This window comes from Amphiprion ocellaris, chromosome 9, assembly GCF_022539595.1.
Source record: "Amphiprion ocellaris isolate individual 3 ecotype Okinawa chromosome 9, ASM2253959v1, whole genome shotgun sequence".
NCBI classification, from domain to species: Eukaryota; Metazoa; Chordata; class Actinopteri; family Pomacentridae; genus Amphiprion; species Amphiprion ocellaris.
The window spans coordinates 10,169,850-10,192,532 of record NC_072774.1 but is presented as its reverse complement, the minus strand read 5'-3'; the positions used below and the strand labels follow the sequence as shown (position 1 = coordinate 10,192,532).

The 22,683-nt window shown below is 38.8% G+C and overlaps 3 protein-coding genes across 3 annotated transcripts; 2 read left to right on the top strand and 1 right to left on the bottom strand.

Annotated features, from left to right (window-relative positions):
* Nucleotides 1-2,647: 2,647 nt before the first annotated feature.
* nr0b2a (nuclear receptor subfamily 0, group B, member 2a) lies at nucleotides 2,648-3,898 on the bottom strand. Its single transcript, XM_023278404.3, has 2 exons — nucleotides 3,287-3,898; nucleotides 2,648-3,192 (listed from the first exon to the last, which is right to left on the bottom strand). Exons 1-2 carry the CDS (start codon nucleotides 3,810-3,812, stop codon nucleotides 2,951-2,953), a joined length of 768 nt encoding a protein of 255 aa, XP_023134172.1. The 5' UTR covers nucleotides 3,813-3,898; the 3' UTR covers nucleotides 2,648-2,950.
* An 8,949-nt stretch (nucleotides 3,899-12,847) lies between these two features.
* On the top strand, nucleotides 12,848-16,958 carry gpatch3 (G patch domain containing 3). Its single transcript, XM_023278411.3, has 7 exons — nucleotides 12,848-13,288; nucleotides 13,813-14,270; nucleotides 14,407-14,581; nucleotides 15,040-15,099; nucleotides 15,209-15,330; nucleotides 15,422-15,549; nucleotides 16,683-16,958. Exons 1-7 carry the CDS (start codon nucleotides 12,868-12,870, stop codon nucleotides 16,864-16,866), a joined length of 1,548 nt encoding a protein of 515 aa, XP_023134179.2. The 5' UTR covers nucleotides 12,848-12,867; the 3' UTR covers nucleotides 16,867-16,958.
* A 242-nt stretch (nucleotides 16,959-17,200) lies between these two features.
* On the top strand, nucleotides 17,201-21,908 carry gpn2 (GPN-loop GTPase 2). Its single transcript, XM_023278405.3, has 6 exons — nucleotides 17,201-17,278; nucleotides 17,545-18,076; nucleotides 18,494-18,650; nucleotides 19,457-19,617; nucleotides 21,019-21,149; nucleotides 21,352-21,908. The coding sequence occupies exons 2-6, from the start codon at nucleotides 17,657-17,659 to the stop codon at nucleotides 21,422-21,424; spliced, it is 942 nt and encodes a 313-aa protein (XP_023134173.1). The 5' UTR covers nucleotides 17,201-17,278; nucleotides 17,545-17,656; the 3' UTR covers nucleotides 21,425-21,908.
* Nucleotides 21,909-22,683: the final 775 nt, after the last annotated feature.

Below are 22,683 nucleotides of genomic sequence, written 5' to 3'. Positions count from 1 at the left end.
AGTTGGCCTAATGACATTCTTACATCTTCTGTGACTAAAAATGTGAGTTTTTGTGTTTAACTTGGCTTAAACGGTGCAAATTTACACAAATAGCTGCACTTGTATCAAGAAAGCACTACAAATGATTTGATTTCTATTAAAAACAGATGAAAAGATCTCACTGCTTGGCACAGTTCGGCAGAAAAAATAACAATCCCCACTCAGCAAAGCTGAAACTCCAGCAAATCACACATTTGCCTGTACTCTTCTGCCTCTTTCCACTTGCCGTTTCTGCTTGTGTGTTGCAGTTGCCCTGTGTAACCCCGTTTCCTCCGGCTCTCTGCCCCCACCAGCACATTCCTGTTTTACCTGTATGAGGTGTCATGTAAATGCTCACTGTTTCACAACGAACATACCACAGCGTAGGACGAATCAAAAGGACCTGCTCTGTATTAACTGTAGCCTGCAGATTACTGAGGTGAAGCTCAGATTTTTACAGCACACTCGATTAAGCATCCGTACATATTTTTTATGCTTACATTTGTGTATTAAAAATGTGATAGTTGCCTTCTGTGGGGCTTCTATATGGTTAGGTGTTTGCAAAAATGCCAGTTTAAGTCTAATTTCAATACCTTTGTGTTGTGTTTGTCTGAGTAAATATGTGAGTTCCACAGATTTCCATGAGAGGGAGACAAAGTTCCATTAAAAACAACACTGCAGACTGTAATTCTTTAACATTTGTGGTCACAATAGACTGGTGTTAGTTTCCTAACTGTATTTAACCACCTAACTGTATCTTGATGCAACTTTTATTCAACAGTGACAGTTTAATGAGTTTTGTAGCGTTGTAAGTAACATTTCATCATGTCAGTATTGGATGAAAAATCCTTTATTTGTCACTTATATGTGACAGCAGAATGGTTAAATTTCACCATAATGCTGCTTTTTCTGAGGACAGAGCATAGGATCAGCCATGATACCTGGAGCATTATGGGTTAGGGGTCTTTCTCAAGGGTCAAACAGAAATAGATTGGTGGTGCTGAGAGTAGAACATCCAACTTTTTGATCAGTAACACCAAGCCTTAACCACTGAGTCACCATTTCTATGATAAATATATAAATATAATGCAATTTCAACTATGACCAGGGTTGGAAAAAGTATTTTGATCCTTTATTTAAGTGAAAGTACTGGTGCAGCAATGCAAAAATACTCCTATGCAAGAGAGGTCCTGCATAAAAAATCCTAGTTATAGTAAAAGCACATGGGTATTATGAGCAATGTAGTTAAAGTGTGAAAGTAAAAGTACTGGTTTGGTCCCTCTGACTGACATTTTATATGACACGGTTGGATTAATAATAGAGAAGCATTGATGCATAAACTTGATATTACTATTGCAGCTGCTGCAGGTTTCAACTACTTTGTACAGCAAATAAATCTGAGGGCTCTAAACATGATAAATTGGAGAGGAAAGAAAAAAGTGAAGTTCTGATACACACACATAGATTTCAGAATTTTTCTCTAATCTGATACTGATTTTTGCTCAGATATTAGATCATTGGAAAATTCACTGAAATGTAACCACGTGAGAACTTGAGAGGGAGAAATCTCTGGTTGGTGGAGTTGCTAACAACTCATAGACTTCTGAAATGTGGGCCGGACTACACACTGCTTTTTGTAAGGCGGCAGAAGCCAGGGTTTTTCCCAAATTGAGGAATTTTGGCACCCTTCAAAGAGATTTTAGCCACGGACAGAGGAAAATCACCAGTGCTAAAATGATAACAACTGAAAATTAACCAGTTTGGTTAATTGAGGTTTCACTTATTCAAGCATAATAGCCATTTTTGTTTATCGAATGATCAGAAATGAAAGGAAAATGCATAGATTTCTGTCTGATAAGGTAACACAGACTCATTTTCTTCACTGTACGCAGCCAGATCATGCTTCCTGTCATGCATAGTCACTCCCTTAAAAGTCCATTCTGAGCCAGGAAAAAACCTGGAAGGCAAAAACGTTTGAAACCGATGCTTTAACCTTTAATAATGTGTTATTTTTTGAAATCTTGTCATATCATCCACTGTGTAAAATCAACATGTTATTTTAACAAACTAAAGCAGGAAGCTAAAGAAGTAAAAAAGACATTGTTTCTCTTGGAAATGTGATGGAGTGGAAAGATAAAGCAGCATAAACTTGGAAATGCTCAAGCAAAGTAGCTCAAAATTGTACTCAAGTGCAGTATTTGACTAAATGCACTATCCAGTATGACAGACTGACTGCTTACTGGTTAATTTTTAATAGTAACTTGCCTCAAAGTTGGAGAAGATGTACTGGCATACTGTCAGAATCTGTTTTCTGCTTCTAGCTGTTTCAAATATACTAGAAAACTACACTTACAAACCTAAACCAACATATATTTAGGGCTGTATCATACAAAAAATGTCTAAAAGTGATATAAAAGACTTTTAGACACATTTCAAAGGCTTGGAAATTCCAGCATCTGCAAGAATTTAAAAATAAATGCGCTTAGGCAATACTTGACTGTGACAGGTCACTCATGATGGATCTGCCAGATGAAGTGGAGCTTGAAGATGTTCAGATCAGACCTCGTACATAAAACAGTGAGTCAGATTTCACTTGCTGTGAGAGAAAGACTGAGACAGAACTTCACTGTTACGTTCATGTACAAAAATATATTTATTAGAAATCTTCTGTAAATGCAGACAACGCTTAGTTACAACAATGAGAGAAACAGAAAGAATCAAGTATTTTAACAGTCAAATCTTTCCACTTCTGTGGATTTTCAGACTGGGTTAAAGTGACCTCAGCTTCAGTGGAAATGCAAGCAATTTTCATAATCCCATGTTCACCACTTCACAGTTTATACTGGCGTCTCTAAGTGCCTTTTAGAGCAGCCTGCTGTTCGGAAAAAGTTCAAGCACAGCACTCGGTTTTCTCCAAGAAGTCCAACCCCTTCTATCTGCAGAAGAGCATGTCGACCAGCAGCTCCAGCAGGTCCGCTTGTCCTATAACGGGCCTGAAGAAGAGTTCGGTGATGAGGCTGGGCGTGATGCTCTGCAGCATGGAGGCCGTGAGGAGGATCCGAGCAAAGCGATCGTGGTCACCTGGGTGAAGAGGCTGGACCACCTCGCTCAGGGCGTGCTGAGCCTCCTGCTGCAGGCCTTCGACAAACAGAGCCGCCTTTAAATCTGGAACATCTGTTGATGCCAAAAAGTAGGAAAAGCAGGGTTATACACATGTCAGATGGGGATTATTTCTTTTACTATGAAGTGACGTCTGATTAATACACACCTGGGTTGAATATCGTGGTTCCTTTGAGGTATGCGTACTCCTTTGGGCTCAAATCCAAACTCCAAAACTTTTTGAGGCAGCCCTTGAGTTTGCTGACGCCGGCCATGCTGGGCTGCTCCCGCTCCATGTCTGGACTCTCCTGGCGGTTCAGGAGAATCTTCTTCAGCATGCTGTCGGTGGGGACGTCCATCACCTCAAAGTTCACATGCTCCTGAGCCAGGCCCAGGATGAAGAGCGGCGCCCAGCAGCTCCTGAGAAGTGTGAACTGGTCGTTGGGCGGCAGCTGGTTAAAAGCAGGTAAGTTCTTCATGAAGTGGAGGGTTTTAACCAGAACCGCCGAGGCTTCTTTGCAAATCTCAGACGGAGTTTTCAAGCACACAGTCCGGGGCACCTCACAGTTGCATCTGTGAGGTACTGAGATGTAGTCTTGGCTGGGTTTGCTGCTATCCATTTGGCTGAGGATGTTGTAGAGGATAGGGTTGGAAAGCCTATCGCTGCTGCTTGAACAACGACATCCGTTATCCATTTTTATTTGATTTGCAGTTACACACTCGGTCTATGCGTCCTCTCACAGGATGGGATCTTTATGAGCTTGAGAGCACTGCTGCTGTTACCTCCGGCGTCCCTGTATTTATAAGGCCAACCCACCCAGCTCGGTGGACCTTGACTTGTCAATACGCTCCCTGTGAAAAACAACCGTGTGCTCTGCCAGGTGACTGATGGAACAACCCTGGGAATCCGATAAGCTTTTCTCAATGAAAAGGAGCTGCTGGAGTAACGCCTGGGTATCAGGAGGGTTGGGCCTTATCTCGTAGCCGGTGTCGTTAACCCAGGCAGTACCAAGCTACCAAGGACTGTGGAGGTAATCAGCCCCACTGTGGCCCTGCACCCTGCCAGCTCACACCTGTGGAGCTGGAAAGAGGCCAGCGCAGAACGAAGGGCATTGACCTAGAAGTTAAGTCCTCATGAGGTGTAGTTGTTTTTAAATCAATACATCTAAACCTGGAACAGTAGGGGTTTTTTGAAAGTCTGATTTGGTGGAAATCGGTTGCATAATATTTTTCACAATAATTGTTTGGCTTTAATATGGACAAAATCAAATAACATGACTTCACCAGCAGCTGTAAACATCTCTAACAGGGTTGTATAAATAATGAGGTCATTAGTTTCCCAACTTTCGAACTAGAAATACATTAACTTCAGCTAATAGTTAATTATTCTTTGTTCCAGGGTTTGCTTTTGGCTCACTGCATGTTGCATCTGCCCATAAACAGACTTTACATTGGGATGACATAACACAAATAAAACTCTATTTCTCTAGACTCAAGGAGAGTACAAAGCATTTTTGTTTTATAGGTGTAATTTATTTTATGCTGTTCTTTGGAGAAAGTGCTTCTTGTGCCGTGGCTACACCACTGATGTGAAAATATTCAGAATATGGCATTAGTTTAAATTGATTGTCCATTTTTTAGGGGGCTAACTTGTGTTTTGCCTTCAACTCTGTCCACATCAGTTTACTGCTTAGATGATAATACACTGACTGCAATGTACCTCATGTAAACCCACTATAAAAAGTCCAAATGAACATTTTTAGAGGAGCAGCAGTAAGTGCTGGTTAAAGCTCATTGGTCCTGGGTGCTGGTTCACAACTGACTGAGTTTATAGTCATGCAGGAGGTACATAAAAATTCAAGAAAGCGTGTCATATGATGTAAAATTTACACCTCAAAGTGCAGGAAGAACTATCACCTTTTTTTTTGTAATCTTTTTTGAGAAAATGACCAACTCTAACATTAAGAATACCAGGTCATTTTTGGGCCACTGAAAGAAATTAATATCAAGTGTTTGTTCAAGTATGCAATTTTCACTATATGTTTACACATATTTATTAGATGTGCTGCAATGCACAATGATAGATGCTAAAATATATATTAATATATTGATGGTAATTATCCGGGAGAGTAAAAAGCAAACTAATAAAGTGTACTGATGATTTAAGCTTATAAGAAAAGGTCATGTAGGTCAGTTAGATCTTCTAATAGTGATAAATTAAATGTTCAGTTTGTGAAGTCTGGAAAGAAGCTTTGATATGGATGCTTTTTGAATCCTTCTTGTGTCACTGGTAGGATCCATTCTGCCGATGTACTGAAAGCAAAGAGTAGACTGAAAATCACCACCTCTGCTTCAGTTTTCCTTTTCTAAAAAATGCTTCGTGATTATTTTGGTGTTTAAGTCGGGGTGTGTGGTACTGATGATTTATGATACAACATACACCACATGCTGGCATATATGTGACAAGTAGCGCAAAACATATCATACACATGCACTCATAAAGATCATGTATTTCTCACCAATCTTGAGTTTCCAATGACTCCTATAACTCTTAATTTTATATGATGAAATCATTGAAGCACATGTGTCTTTGTCACAGAAAAACAATCATGCATTTTTGTTATTTCATGGATTTAGTATATGTCAAAAATATACATACAGCAACTTGAAATATCAGTTTTGGTGATGTAGAAAGTTGTGATAATCAGAGGCATTGTCTCTTAACTTCTTGTGAGCAATTACTGCTGACTCTGACTTCTCTGAGCCAATTTAATTAGTCAGTATGATTCATCAGTCTAAGTCATAAAGACTGCAGTGGGAAAGTCTAGGGACTTGAGTATAGATCTGAAAAAACAAATAATTGACTTTAAAAATCTGAAAAGTCATTTGGAGCCATTTGAAAGCAGCTACAGATCTCAAAATCGTCTTTGCAAATCAATGTAAGTATAAAGTGCATAGCACAGTTATGTCACTGCCACATCAGGAAGGAAACAAGCTATCACCTGCTGATGACAGACAGTGGGTCAGGATGGTCAGGAGTCAACCAGAAATCACCTAAAGGCAAGTTTGCAATTAATTAAAAATTGCCAGAACACAGCTGTCAGTATCCAGATTCAGATGCGTTTTACATTTTCGAGGAAGAAGGAAGTCCTCAAACTAGAAGCAGAACCTTAAAACTCAACTGAAGTTTTCTGCTGGTCACATGGACAAAGAAAAGAACTTCTGGAGGAAATTTCTTTGGTCAGATGTAACAAAGTTTGAGTGACTTGGCCACAATGACCATAAAAATATTTGGAGGAAAGAAGATGAGGTCTTTAACCCCAAGAACACCAAACCTATCATAGAGCATGGTGGTGGCAGCATCATGCTCTAGGGCTGTTTACCTCCACATCTTCAGGAAAACCTAAAATAATCAGCCACAAAGTAGGGTCTTGAATGCAGTTGTGTGTTCCAACAAGACACTGACCCCAAACACACATCAAGAATGGTAAAGCAATGACTACATCAGGCTAGAACTAAGGTTTAGATTTTCCAGAGTCCTGTCATCAAGAACCTGTGGACTAATGAAGAAATGAGTCTGCATCAGAAATCCTACAAATTTAGTTGAACTGCACCAATTCTGTCAAGAGGAGATCAAAGATACAACCAGAAACTTGTGGACGGCTCCCAAAAGCATCTAAATGAGGTGAATATGGCCAAAGGACATCAAACCAAATGTTACAATTGCTGTATGCATATTTTTGACCCAGTAGATTAAGTCAAATTTCCAAAAACCTGTCATGAGTGTATGAAAGAACCAAAATGCATGATTGTTTTTTGTGACACAGATGCATTAATTTAAATAATTCCATCATAGACAATTAAGAGTAACAGGAGTCATTAGAAACTTGAGACTACCATGATAGTCTTTAAGCAGTTGGAATTATCAGTGTTGTGAGCCAACAACTGAAAATTGAAAACATTGAAGTGATGTCTGGTGTTCTTGCTGGTAAGAAGCTGCAGCACAAGTGCCAGCTCATCTCTGATCTACAAATACAATAAAACAGAAGTTTTAAAGATAAAAAACATATCGCCTAAATTGTAGACGCAGCTGTAAAATGTCAGTTAGCCCGACACATCACTCAAAAAAAAAAAATAAAAGAAAGAAATCCCTCCAGGAATTGAGAAGCTCCTCCACCCTCCAAGTGAGAAAAGATCCTTGAATATCCTCAGAGGAAGTTCTCCTGATTCTAAGAGAGTAGGCTGAGATCTGGTGACTGCAAAAGCTGTAGTATATCATTCATATCGTCATTAGAATTGAAATGATTCATTACACATTAATGATGATCAATTAGTACAACTTTGTACTAATTTTTAGTAAGCGTTCCTTCTAAAAGGAGGAGTAGATCCAAACTGAGCCAGTAAAATGCTCCTTATGGCAAATTGATGAGTGGATAGAACCACTGAAATCCTATTTTATGTCAGTTCTTAAGTTCTGGAAATGCATTTACCATTTGTACAAGCACTTTTTGTGCTACTTCTGTTAGTAGTTTTTGTTTTCTAATTCTATTCCCACCAAATATTTGAAAAAAAGATCCCAAAATTAACATTTGTGTTTGCCAACACTAATGTAAAATCTAAATTTTTAAAGTTTGGTCATGAGGTTGATCTTTATCACGTCTGTGATTCCAAACCGACATATAAATATTTTCGTTCTGCTTCATCCAGAATTTGAGGAGAGCTTGCCAACAAAAATTACAAAATTCCACTTTGCTGTATCTGTAACAGATGTACAATGTCACACTTGTCATTCAAATGATTTCATCCGAATTCTCTATCTTCTCCGTGCCTGGCACCGAGGCTTGACACTGATAAGCAAATTGCTTTACTGTAGTCCCACATAAACAAACAGCTCAATGACGAGCTCCTTTGGTCTGGACATTCAGCTCCTTAACAGTAAAATGTTTACCACATTCCAAAGTCACAGCCAACACAGTATAAAATGAATTGTACTTTTTATTTTTGATGGGACGCTGGCCAAAAGGCTTAAAACCATCAACACAATGGAAGTTCCAGAGATGGATCTAAACCTCAGAGCAGTGGAGTCAAGGTCAGTTCAGAACGCCAATGGCTGCAATAAAGAGATTACATGCAGACACAACTGGCAGCACCAGTCACCGAGTGTTTGCTTTACCTCATCGCTCTCTTTACTCATTCCTTGAAAGAATAATCGAGAATATTTTCAATACATGGCGCAATCTCATTAGAACACACTGCGATCGTTCATCCTGGATGTGATGTCCACCCGCACGGAGGCTAAGTCCTAACAGGCCTCTAAACCTCGTTAAGTTATCTCCAAGAACGCGATCCTCTCAGCAGAGTGACCTATAATGCACCCGGCAATCCTCAGGCTTCATGAGGCATGCTGACAGTTGTAAAAGCTTGTGATAAGGCCTGTGTTTATAGAGTTAGGAGCAGGCAGAGACGGGCACGGAGGACAGACGCTTATCTCCAGGAGGACAGTAAAAATAAAATGTCCTTCATGCTATAAGTGGAACAACTGCTGTATTCTGAGATCAAGGAAGCAAAACAATCTACTGAAGCATGATGTAATGACTGATGAATGCAACCAAGCCTTTTTTTTTTAACTATTATGAAATTAAAATACATCATTGATTACAAATTTGAATCACTAGTTAGGACGGTTAACTCTGACTGCAATAAGAGCTTCAAAGATGATTAGATGATTTTGAAGAGAAACTTCAAATTCCTCAGTTTGCTACGCTTGGAAAACTTCCCTCCAGTATTGACCTCCAACTGACTTCACTTCCTCTGGTGTGAGGTTTCCCAGGTCACTGGCTGCCCAGTGCTGCCACATGTGTGTGATGGACATGACGGCTGGAACATGACACTTGGCCTTGACCTACTGCTAATACAGCAGAGGTTCATTTGCCTGGCTCTCTCTCTCTCTCTCTCTCTCTCTCTCTCTCTCTCTCTGTGTCTGTGTCTCTCTCTCTCTCTCTTTCTCTCTCTCGCTCTTTTTTAACAAGGTCATCAACCCAAAGATCACTTTTACAGTGTGTGCTCATTGGCAACACTGGGGGGGAAATCATCCAAATGTCCTGGAATTCACTCACCTGTAAAATGTAATGCTGTCCAATACACAAGTTCTGTCATTAATTCCTCTTTAGCAAAGCTTCTTCATTTTCAGTTTATATTCATTTAATGCATGTTTTTGTGCTGGGCAAATATTAATAAACCTTACTATTGTAAAGCAGTCAAGTACGCCACCACAACGTTCTATAAGTTCAATAATAAACATAAAATACAGTTGTGATTTTTTTTAGACATGAACAAAAACTAAATGCACTTTTTTTCTTTTGTCCATAGCGACGTACATCTCTGTACAACATATCTGTTTATCAGTCTAAATCCATGATCATGTGAAAGGGGATCTTTTAAACTTGAAAAAATGTATAGAAAAAGAGAAAACTTGCACTGGATCCTTGATTTAATGCTACACTGGAGAAGGACAGACTATTTACTGTGTTATTTAGGTGAAGTTGAGAATGAAGCTTATTTGTAAAATAATAGTGTTTCATTTGCTGAGTTTTGTACACATAAATTAATACTCCTTTTTGTGATATTACTAGTTCTTATCTGTAATTTAGCAAAGCAGGGGAAATCTTTGAAATAGTAGTAACTTGTTAATAAAAATACAGTTATAAAACCGTCCTTGTTGTTAGAGTGTAGAGTGATAGTTACTGACTTAAGTCATATTTTTCCATTTCCTTGGATACATCATGCAATAGATTTTAAACCCTGTTAAACCAAATATCCAATGACAACTGTACACCTGGTTGAGGTTGAATATGTCTGTTTGGTTTATGTCTTTGTCCACTTTGGCTCTCATAAAGAAACAGTAGTGCTGAAAAAATGGTCTGTTTGCACAATAAAAGCCTGTGAATTAAGCAGTGTGCTACAGCCACTTTATTTTCTGCTCTGGAAATCTGCTTTTGAAACTGAGAAGAAGTAGTAGCAGTATTTTGCTGAAAGATGCACAAAGAACCAATTAATGCACTTGAAAAGCAAAGCAAATTTTCTTCAATAAGAAGGAAAATAACAGATGGAAATGGCAATGACAGGTATCATAAATGTATTGTTATTTTACTGGCACAGGTATCAAATATCTTGACAATAGTGAATTTTATTGCAAAGTTTTATCCTCATTTTCTTCGTGTCCCAAAAGCCAAAAATTCATTAGAGTGTATTTTTATCCAGATGCCGTAATATTCCTGGTTATAATAAGACATCTTCTGTTAAAATCTCACTATCTATTGTTATTTTTTGCTTTATTTTGCTGCACAAACAGACAAATTTGTTGTATGCATTTACGGTATTTATTTAATATAATATATTATGTATTCACGAGACCCTGAGTTAATTCTTTCACAGATTCAGCTTAGTTAGTATTTCATATCTAAAATTGATGTCAAATTTCTGCTTTTTCTGGATGATTCTGTCTGTAAGGTCACTTTAGTTCATTATTTGAAATTTCCACACAAGTATGATACTCTCAAGGATTATTATGAGCTTCCATAAACCAGGATTGCTACTGACTAATGCACAGTATATGAGTAATATGAAGTGTAAAGTGATGTCAGGGTCCAGACACCAGAGCCTAGGTTTACTGGCTATTACTATCAAAATACTACGATAAAAGCTGAGGTGAAGGCCAGATTAGGAACTAGCCTCTGGGTTAATGAACTCTCACCCAACTATTTCTTGGTTGCTTCTGTTAAAGAGGTTAAAAGACAGACGTTAATGTGAAAGATTGGAAAGTTTTTTTTCGTTTATTTGCTTTTTTTCAGGGAACTTTAAGCATCTCATACAAGTGTTTAAATCAATAAATGAATATATGAAGTAGAAACTGACTCAGAATGCTGTTTCTATTTTTGTGTCTCGGCATTTTTAGTTAGACTGGGAACAGAATTGACCACTAACAGTGTTCAGTGAGTGTGTTCTTACTATTTTATGTTCATTTTACATTTAATGTCTGCATTTTATGTTTCATGTTCCAAGCTACTCTCAGTAAAAGTTATTGTATTTTGACCTTTGCAATATTATTATTACTTTTTCCAGGATATCATGGCTATTAGGGGAAATAAACTGGAATCACATATTTAAATCTTTAACATGATGGTAGGGTGTTATTCTATACATTCAAAGAAAGAAAGAAAGAAAGTTACAGTTCATATCTTAAAATCTGGACTCTGACAGCTCTGATACATTTAAATTTGTATTGAATTTTGATTTTGATTTCTTTAGTTTTATTTTAATGATTTTTGCCTAGGTTGAATGTTGGCAACTACTGTGAGCTAGAAACCTTCTACAAGTCATGAAACTCTACTGATGTGATGGAACATAATTCTTCCAAAAGATCACTCAGAACAACTTTATGTTTATTTGCAGAGACTTTTCCCCCTAAATGGACAAGTGGACGCAAACTATTGCAGCAAATCACCACTGCTGAGTCACCAGATCTCTTAATTGTAGGGGTTAAAAGTTTAGGTTTAGGGTGAGGCCTGGATAAGTACGTAAATAAGTAATAAACAAAATTATTCATATCGATTTTGCTTTATCGTGATTTTTTATTTGACTAATAGGTTGTTTTTGTGACTCCTTGACATAAGGTTGTGGCAAAGAATGGTAAAAACGTCTTTCTATATATATTTTTGGTTGTTTTTTTTTAACATATTTGTAAAAGATATGCCATATCAAGACTTATTCCTACATTTCTTCAGCTATCAATGGCCTTTATTTGCCATCACAGCACTTACACAATTGAATTCCCCTTTGGGGATAAATAAAGTTCTTGTATTGTGTTGTATTGTATTTTATTGTAAACAGTTCCCATAAATGCCAGCAGGCTCGCCACATGTCTCCACTGGGATTTTGTTTCACTCCTCTTTGAGATCATCTCCAGGTCTTTGAGGTTGGAAGGTATCTCTGGTTGTCAGTTCCCTCCACAGCTTTTGTGTCTGTTTTGTTTCAGTGAAGTCCTCTTTGGTCAGCATCCATGGAGACCAGCCTTGTTCAATGTCTGCTTTAGCATGCTGATACCAGAACTGCTTTGATTCATCCAGATGGTGTTGCAGCTTGGATTCCACTTGGTCTCTCTTACTACTATTTTTGCCAGCGCAGGAGCCACTTTTGGCTTCCAACCATGACCTTTGAAACTTTTACATGTGGAACACATTGTACTCTTTGATGATATTGCACATCAAACTGGCACATGCAAATATTTGACTAAATAGCCTTTTTCTGTTTTGTGAGTTGCCAAAATGTGCAACTCTCTCTCAATGATTGATCCAAATAGCAAACTCACTGAGCTAGTTGGTTGTAGCCATGACTAGCAACTGCCTAGCAACTGACTACAAAACTACTGCATCGGCTTTTCTCAGTATATAGTGTATTAAAATGTTGTAGAATTTAGCAGAAAATACCAAAAACAAATAGAAAATTTACTGACACTGGATTTTATCAAAAACACACAATTTCAAAGGACATAAATTACTTTGGACATTCATTTTTAAGTAAAAATGTAAATAATTAAAAATAATAATCTGGGCTACATATATAATACAAAGTACATATATGATACTGTATATAATGACAAATATTTTTTAGATTTCGTGCAGTTTGCGGAAGTGTCTATGACGTCTATTCTTGTCGCCGTTCTGATGACGTTCGCTGCTCACATAAACAAACATGGCGGACGGTGAAGCTGAAGCTCCGGTGTATTTAGCTATTAGCAACATTCCTGTAGCTTTTCGCTCGGCGGACCTGAGAAACTACTTCAGCCAGTTCATAGAAAGCGGCGGTTTTCACTGTTTTCACTACCGACACCGGCCGGAGGTTCTCAGGGAGTCCGAGGGGCCCGAAACCACCGTGTGTGGGAAACCAGGCGAAGAGGACAAACCGTCCAAATCTACCGACACCGACGAGCTAACTAAAAACGGCTCCCAGTCGAAACAGCCGGTGAAATCCTGCTGTTGTGTCGTCTCTGTTCAGGCTAAAGATGCGGACAGGTTTGTGAGGATGTATGCGGGGAATCACTGGATTGATTCCAAGGGAAACTGGCTGTCCAGACGTTGTGTTATCAGGAGAGTTAAAGTTTCAGACAACAAAGGTTAGTGATGTAGTATATATCATATATGTGATATATGTAAGTGGCACTATGTCTGTTTTACACAATAATCAGTTTACAGGTGAAGGGAAATGTGAAAACTCTTGTCTTGCCTGTATGATTACACATATATCAATATGTTTTTCTTTGCTCTCAAAGTACTTACACTGATTTATATTAAGCAGCATGTCTGAACCAGAGTTTAAACTGTCATGTCAATAGTTTTGCAAATTAATGTCATCGTCCTTGTTTGACAGTTGTACTTTTAATGGTGTCTCATATGATTGCTCCATCACACGTTTTAACTGTACTGCACAGTCAATAATAACTTGAAGCAGGACTTACATCAAAACATTCAGTTTCAATATCTGTTCAGATCAGATATTTTCCCTAAATCATTCAGCCATAGTTAGTATAGGTAGGTGTTAACTGTTATTTATTCGATATTTACTGTTTTTTGACATGTTTATTTGTGACATGAGATGTTATTACTGATTATACTTCATTTCTTTCTTTTATCTTTTCAGATGATGGGTCATTCCCATACAAAACAAAGTATGAGCAGCGGCACCGTGTTTCCTTAACAGAGTTTTTCACAGAGGCTGATTTCAAAAGCTTATCTGAGCTGAATCCACCCGCTCTGATGCAGAATGGGAACGTGGGAACACCTGTGAAAGTGTTCCTCCAGCTTATCCAGGCCTGCCGCCTTCCTCCACGCCTCATTCGGAAGTTGGGCCTCACGTTCCCCAAGACCAGCTCCAACCGCCGTTACGGGAACGTACCTTTCCAGTACTACAACACTTGCACACTTCCAGCCACGGAAGAAACTGTATTAACAGCTGCTGGACATGAAATATCAGGACCTGGGTCTCTGCCTGCTTCAACTTCAGGATCAAGAATGCTGGTGGATCACACAGAAACAACAGAGACTGATGAGGCAGAGAAAGAAGAGCAAGAGGAGGATGCACAGTCAAATGCAGATGATGTAGGTTGAAGTTCAGATCAATCAGTGCCAATCAGTCTGTCAAATAAATGCCTTGTTGTTAGCATGTGTAGGCTGTGTTATAATTGTCATCATCACTTCACTGTGGTTTACCAATTATTCATCTGCTTGGTTGTAGGATGATGACTGCTGCGAGGAGTGGGAGCGGCATGAGGCTTTGCATGAAGACGTTACGAGCCAGGAGCGAAGCAAAGAGAGACTGTTTGAAGAAGAGATTGAGCTGAAGTGGGAAAAAGGGGGCTCAGGCCTGGTTTTTTATACCGATGCTCAGTACTGGCAGGAGGAAGAAGGAGGTAGGCAACAAATACACTATTAATCATACAGTTTTCCACACATTCTTCAGAAGAAGCACCTCTAGTGAATGTATAGTAGTAATGAAGATGTTTCTAAAAGTCATATTTAAGTTATCTGATGGATGCTAACCACATTAGCCAACATAGTTACGTGAGGTCAAGCTGAAGCTCTGAAGGATTTTTTGGAAATAATTTTGGTTGAGATATGACTTTTTTTTTTTTTAAACATATTGTTAACTTACAAAAGAAAAAAAATCCACTTTATTCCGCTCTGACAATAATAAGACAGTTGTTCATTTATTTCTAAATGCTCTCAAATTTGGTTTTGATCTAAACATATCCAAATGTGACATATTCAGTTATGTGATTTGTTGTTTTTTGTTTTTCAGTCTTTGGTACATTTGATACTAAGTTTTAAAAAAAGGTTACATTTTTGTCTCTTTCTGTCCTTTTTTCAGATTTTGACGAACAAACAGCAGATGACTGGGATGTGGACATGAGTGTTTACTATGACAAAGGTAAGTCAAGCTTGTTTTACATCTGCAATTACTTTGATTAACTAAAACATCCAATCTGTATTATCTCTGCAGATTCAAGTTGTCTCTAACCCAGTCCTTTCTCTCACAGATGGAGGTGACATGGATGCTCGTGACTACGTCCGAATGCGATATGAAAAGAGGCTGAGGGACGGTGTTGAAGATGGCTCAGGACACAATCAGTCTATAGGCAGTTTTGAGAGATACACTAAGGTGAGGAGGTTGCTGCAGTGCATCATTAGTTCTAGTTCTTTTGTAATATTATGTGTGAAATAGAATTTCTTTTTATGTTTTCCTGGATTAGGGTGTTGGCCGTCGTGTGATGGAGAAGCAGGGCTGGAAGGATGGTGAAGGACTGGGAAACAGTCAGGCTGGGATTCCTGAAGCTCTTGAGAATGAGGGCCAACATCCCCGCTGCAAAAGAGGCTTTGGGTGAGTTTGAACACAAAAATAGAAACAGCATCAAATGTACACAGAGCAAAAATATAAGTGTGAGACTAGTAATGTTTTATTTATTTATTTAACAGAAGTATTAGTTCTTTTAAAACATGGAAAATCTGCAATGGAAAATGAAACATGAAACAACCGAGCATGCAGTATATTGAAAATTAATGGCAGATCGAGAGTGGGGTCACAGACAAGAAATCATAACTTTGACTTTATGTCATTTGAATTAAGCTGCATTTTAAGGCTTCCTTTTATAGTCACTTGTCAAAGAAGTGTCTGTTTGCTGGTCACACTATCTGATCATTGTGCTTTAAAGCCACACCTGATGAGGGTGTGGATCAACTCTTTGGTCAAGAATTTGGCACCAGTTAAACAGCACAAAACCTTTTCATGCACAGCTGTCTAAATTCAATACGTTTCTGTGTACAACAATAGAAATGACATTTTTAACCTTTTCTCCAATTCAGAAAAGTCCATTTTCATGCTGTGTTTAGAATTTTAATTGTGAGTGAGTAGACACTGATGTTACTGTTTTCCTGAATACATAAAGGAGGGCTGGAGCACACTGCTGAATTTACAGCATTTTGTTGTGTAAATAGACAAATGTTTCAGCAGTACTCTGCTTTCGTCAGAGTCTAAATGGACAAAGACATGAGGCAAACACATATAGTGAACCAAAATCAGGTGTACAATTATTATAACTGATTGAAAACAGGACAAAAAAATCTGTTGTTTCATATCAGAAGGGGGACATATTGTAAGAGATAGGATAAACCTCTCATAAAGTTACAAGGATAAAGGGTACAGAAGCACAACTGTAGGGATTTGTACAGCTAAACAACTTAGACGGACATGACAAATTCAGTTCATCATTTATGCCAAAGTGCTCCTCTATGTTTAAAGTGTTTCTCTAACATGCTTTTCTGCAGAGCAATGAGGTTTTAATGTTAGGGAGGATTTTTTTTTTTTTCTATGTCCCAGAACTTCAATGGTGCTGCAGAACAGTGGTTAACTGGGAAATAATGTTGGGCAATAGCATAGTTTGTGTTTTGTGAATGTATTGCTGTCTTGTGTTCAGATATGCAGCACTTTAATGCCAGTGCTTTTCTTGTCTGCAGGTATCATGGAGAGAAATTGGTACTGCATCCTGTAAAAAAGGCTAGAACGGACTATCATATAACCACTGTGTATGATAAACCCAAAGATATAGATGGAGGTGACACCTTGTTGAGACGCCAACCAAACACCAGCATGAAGTACAGAGGATGGCAACCAGGTGGCAGCATTGGGCCACGAAAATGACTTTTCAAATTTTTTTTGGTATTTATAAAATATACTGCAGTGTTTTCTTATTGACTGATTTTGATATTAAAACATTTTTCAAACCATGCAAACCATTTGTGCTCATTTTTACCTTTTTTTAAAATAAGTTTATTATCTGAAATGACTCACTCACTATTACAAAAAAAACTTGTTTTCCTATATTAATACTGCATATTTGTAATGATGTATTAAAGAAATTATACTGTAATGTATAGCTTAAAACATTTAAAACTGTCATGGAGTTTTACAAAGTTAAGCGATGACCCCAACAATTGAATGAAAACGAGAGACTTTTATTTTGTCAACTCTGTTGCTTGACCCGGATGTACTTCCGATTAGCTTTAGTCTGTTAGCGGCTGCGGTACGAACGCAAACGTAACGGTGGCAAACGGTAATTATCCATCAATATGCATGTATTTTTCAATAGAATGGCACAATGTCATAGCGGAAACTGTAGCCAGGTTGATTTAGATTTCTTCTGAACACGTACACGTATAATTTATTACATCTAGTAAGTTTTATTCATCAACTCACCGAAGTGTATTGATGAGTCCAACAGTTATTTGTTGCCTGTGATAGTTTAGTTCAGTAGTTAACGTCATAAAAGCTGAACATCTTGCTCTTTTATGCTAAAATGAGACGCTTTTACTCTGCCAGGTGACACTCCATCTGGATGCTGAAACCCTCCACAGGTCATCATCCCATGTGGCCCCTCTGACATCCAGGTCCCATCTGACTTGAGGCCCTCCTGGCCGCTGGCACTGAAACCATGTCCAACCAGTCAGGAGTGAAACCCTCCCTCCGCTTCGGCCAGGTGGTTATCGGACCTCCAGGCTCAGGTAAAACCACCTACTGCCAAGGAATGCAGGAGTTCCTGACTCACCTTGGGCGCAAGGTGGTTGTGGTGAACATGGACCCTGCCAATGAGGGAATCCCATATTCGTGTGTAGTGGACATCTCAGAGCTGGTCACTCTGGACGATGTCATGGACGGCTTGAAGCTGGGGCCCAACGGTGGGCTTCTCTACTGCATGGAGTACGTGGAAGCAAATCTGGACTGGTTGGAGAACAAGCTTAAGCAGTACAGTGACTGCTACTTCCTGTTTGACTGTCCTGGACAGGTGGAGCTCTACACCCACCAGAGCTCAGTGAAGAATATATTCTCACAGCTGGCTAAGTGGAATTTTAGGGTGAGTTTCTTCAGCATTCATGCCACCTAATACTGTACCCAAATAGACATCAGATACCCCAAATAATACAGCAGTATTATAGCAAAGTAGTTGCACTTTTAGCCTGGTGCTGCGACTTACAAATACTTTCATTGTCAATTCATCTGTAGATTAAAAAAATGTCCATCAGTGTTTCTCAAAGCCCAAGATGATGTTCACAAATGCCTTGTATTGTCCACAACCCAAAGATACTCAGTGTGCAGTCACAAAATATTTAAGAAACCTGAAAGTATTCACTTTACGAAACTGGAATCAGAGAATTTACACTTTTTTTGCTTCAAAAATTACTCATACGACAACTGATCGATAACTCGTTGCACCTCTACTTTGGTTTTCACTTCCATTTTATGATTATCTTTCCACCACTCTCTCTCTTAGCTGACAGCAGTGCACCTCGTGGACTCCCATTACTGCGCTGATCCAGCCAAGTTCATCTCTGTGCTATGCACCTCTCTGTCCACCATGCTGCATGTGGAGCTTCCCCATGTCAACGTCCTCTCCAAGATGGATTTGATTGAGCAGTACGGCAAACTGGGTGAGTGAAGGACTGTTGGCTTCAGAAATTGGTTAATTTACAGAGTATGGAATTTTATCATCCTGAGTGCTTTAGTAGAAGACAACTGGGCCTCTTCTTGGCTCTTGAAGACGTCTCACTTGTCATCTAAGAGGCTTCTTCAGTTTTAACTGAGTGATGTGGAGTCCGAAGTAATTATTTTCACCTCTAAATCATAAGGCTAATGGCCCATTTATAAACCAAGACTCACGTATCTGAGATGTAAATGGTTCTGATATTTCCAGGTGAGTGATGATTCAAGGTGTTACTAGTTGTGAAACTGTCTGGGAAGGGATCTAAAGGGTGCATTATAAGTTCCTGATAAGTGGTATAGCAGACCTCCACTGGTTAAAAATGGCTGTTCCAATTTCACACAGATATCTTTCTTCACCCCTCTCTCAAACCAACTGTATTCTCTGCCCAGAATGTGGACTTGCTGTCCTAAAAGGAGTGTCCCTTATCCATCAGATGCAGGTGGACAGCTGAGTCTTGTCCTGAGGAACTGGTTCTCCTGTTTGTAGAGAGATGGATTAGTTCCCCTTATATACAAGTCTGTAGTCTCCTCACTGCATTGGATAGCTGATAAAGCATTTCTCAGTTTGTGTTTGGTTGCTTTATTGAAGCATTATCCAGTTAAAATTGATGAGGTCTCTCGGATGAGAGGCCAAACCTCTTCATGAACCAGTTGCCTTCTGCTGAAGAACCAGGATGGCTGAGAATCTACATGTATATTGAAGTTTGTACTTCATCCGCAATGTTAACGTTTTCCCTATCTGTATGTTGTACAGCCTTCAACCTAGACTTCTACACAGAGGTCATGGACCTGACGTATCTCCTCGATCACCTGGCTGCTGACCCCTTCTTTAAGAAATTCCGCCATCTCAATGAAAAGCTGGCAGAGGTCATACAAGATTACAGCCTCGTCTCCTTTGTGCCTCTCAATGTACAGGTATTACTTCAGTTCTTGAGACAATTCCTATTACACGATGCACTGAATGGAACTCAATGACTCACTATATTATATACTGCTGATGGTGTATTCTAACCGATAGGAGCTAGTATTTATGTGAATTACTGTGCGCTTTCATAAATTAAATAGGTTATGAAAGATGCCCTTTATTGATAATCAAGTGTTTTATCTCCATCTTAAAACTACAGTGTACCAACAACAGTCTTAAAATAAAGAATTCAGATGACCAGGGTTTGTACGCAACAAACTAAAGAGCCATTCCCGTCAACTTGGAATACTCTGTTTCATTATTCTTCTTCGGAATCAGTTCACAGTTCTAACGTGTATGACTGAATTACACCAATAATACAGCTTGCCATTGTTTAGCGTAGAGCTGGTGTGGCTGGTGAAGCAACAGCGTAAAGTTACATCTAAGCTATTTGAATGCAGGAAGGGATTATCTTCATGGAAGAAACTACTAAATGTGTAACTTTGATCCTCAGATATCAGTTTTTGGGGTAAATCAATGACCAGAGAGAGACTTTAGGTATCCACAAAGCAGGAAAACGCAGTAGAAGTCGCCTGAACATTCAACATTAATTCACCTCGACCCTTCCGAGAATTCCTTGGAACTTCACCTCGTATTTCATTGTTTGAACAGGTAAATCATGAATCACTTTCAGCATTTCAAATCTTAGATTGGATTGATTTTCTGCAGATGGATTGGACTGCTAAAAGGGCTGCCTGCACACTGTATTCGTTCCCTGACATTACTTCTTTTTGGAGAATGATTTGATCCTGTTTGCATCCAGAGACAAGATTTTAGAACATCACAGCATATGGGACTAGTAGTTGAACCAAAAAAAGAATTGTTGTGTTCAGGTTCCCAACGTGGTGAAGTGCAGCCTTTGTGCAGTTCTGTGTTTTCTTATTTAGGAAACCACTTGTTTCCTTGGTTACCCATGGTACTTAACATAGCCAATTGAAAAAGCAAAAACACACCGTTTTTGACCTTGTGAGGGACAAAATGCTCATCTGTGTATTTTGGGGGTCAGGGAAGTTTTGGGTTTTATGGCTTTGTGTGCATCTGTTGCTTACCTCACAAAGCCAAACCTTGATAAACCAAACACAGGGCTGAAGAAGATGTGTGAATAAATTTTCAAGAAGCCTTTAACATCTTTTTGAGGAAGGTCGCTTTATATAGCAAATCTGAATCTGTATCAGGTATAACCAGATTTGGATACTGACGTTATACTTTCTAATCCTTTTAAACTGCATATTTTTAGGGTTTCACTGAGAGTTTTTGTCACAGCTTATGTGGGTAGTTTTACTGAATTTCTAAGGGGAAAAACCCCAGATAAAGTGCTTCTCCTTTTTTTTGCTTTTTGTTTTTGTTCCCAGGACAAAGAGAGCATGATTCAGGTCTTACGAGCAGTCGACAAAGCCAATGGCTACTGCTTTGGAGACCTGGAGGAGAGGAATCTGCAGGCCATGATGTCAGCTGCTGTGGGGGCAGACTTCCAGTTCAACTCGTATCCTTTCCTAATCACTGCGGTGACTCATGCTGACTCATCTGGTTTAAAATCGAACCTAAACATTACTGGAAATGGCTGACAAACTTAATAGTACCCTGATGTTTATAATGATACAGGATAATTATGCTAAAAGTAACCTGAATGCTACATATAAATGCGTCTGTTTTGACATATTTTCCTTGATTTTCAACCCCTCCAGTACTCTTGGTGTGCAAGAGAGGTATGTTGAAACCAGCGGAAAGACAGTGGAGGACGAAATGAAGGAGCTGTGAATTGAAAAGGCAAAATAAAAGGACTAAAGTGGTCGCTTCTTAAGCGCCGGTGTACCAGGGGAGTCTTGGCAACATCCATCTCACTTGGCCTGATTTCTCTCTACACAAGCAGTGGAAAGACAGGAACTAACTGTGGGTGCTGGAGATGCTCTAAGGTTGTGCCACACCTCAGAAAAATCAGAATGAGGAAGACGGAAGGGAGCGAATGCAGAAGTTTTCTTTAGTTATCAATAATATGTAGTCTTATTAATACTTTTTGATGTTTCTTTGTACATGGCAACAAAATTAATTTCCAATAAATTTGAATACATTTTCCCAAATGGTTAAAGAGCAAAGTCCCTCATTTTCCTTTTTGTTTGACTATGATTGATGATTGTGAATGCCTTATTTAAAAAAAACAAATCAGGTCAAATGTCATGTTAAGCATCCAGGTCTTTATTGTCATGTTCATTCTTAAACAATAAAATGACCACACTTACTTGAATATTTTGATTAAGCTTTATTTCCTGTTGCCTACAGTAACATCAACATTTGTTATGTTACAGATAATTATTCATTTTCAGACAAAAATATTTCATTGGAGAAGAAACTGGCTAAATACTAAATGTGTCCCTTTTCATATATTTCTTGCTACTTATTTAAGATTATTGTTGCATAAATTAAGTCTCATTTTTTTTTGTTTTTTGTATGATTTGGTGAATTGTTTAAAAAAATGATGCAGCAGATTTTGCTCACGTGTGCTTGTGCTTTTATTAGTGAGGAAGACGTCTCAGGATGATGCAGAAAATGGTGGAATATCAGAATTTGAAACTCTGCAGTGCCTCACAACATTTGCAGTGCTGTCTGTTCAGTAAAAATGGGTTTTATGGAACATTCAGGGTAAACATAAACGGTGTGTAATCCTGTAGATCTAAAGCATTGATGTTCACAGGAGATTTTCTGACAAAGATGAAGTGAATCAAATCAAAACCATCACATCAGAACTAGTAGTGTGACTTTGTCCAGGAGTGAGTCCTCCTTTCCTGGGTGTAATATTCGTCCAGCAGATGGCACATGTGCTTGCAAATCCTCCTCCCACATCCACAAAAGTCTGCTCCACTTCTTTCCTGCAGCCAGAGCAGAAAAATTAAGTCAGGCGGGGAGAGGAAGCCACATTAAATCTGTGTTTCTGCACAACTGGCCCTGTGTCTGGTCTCTGGGATGGAAGATCCTCTGTCTTTCTAAATGCAGCTAAAACTCTCCCTGTTTCACTCACACCG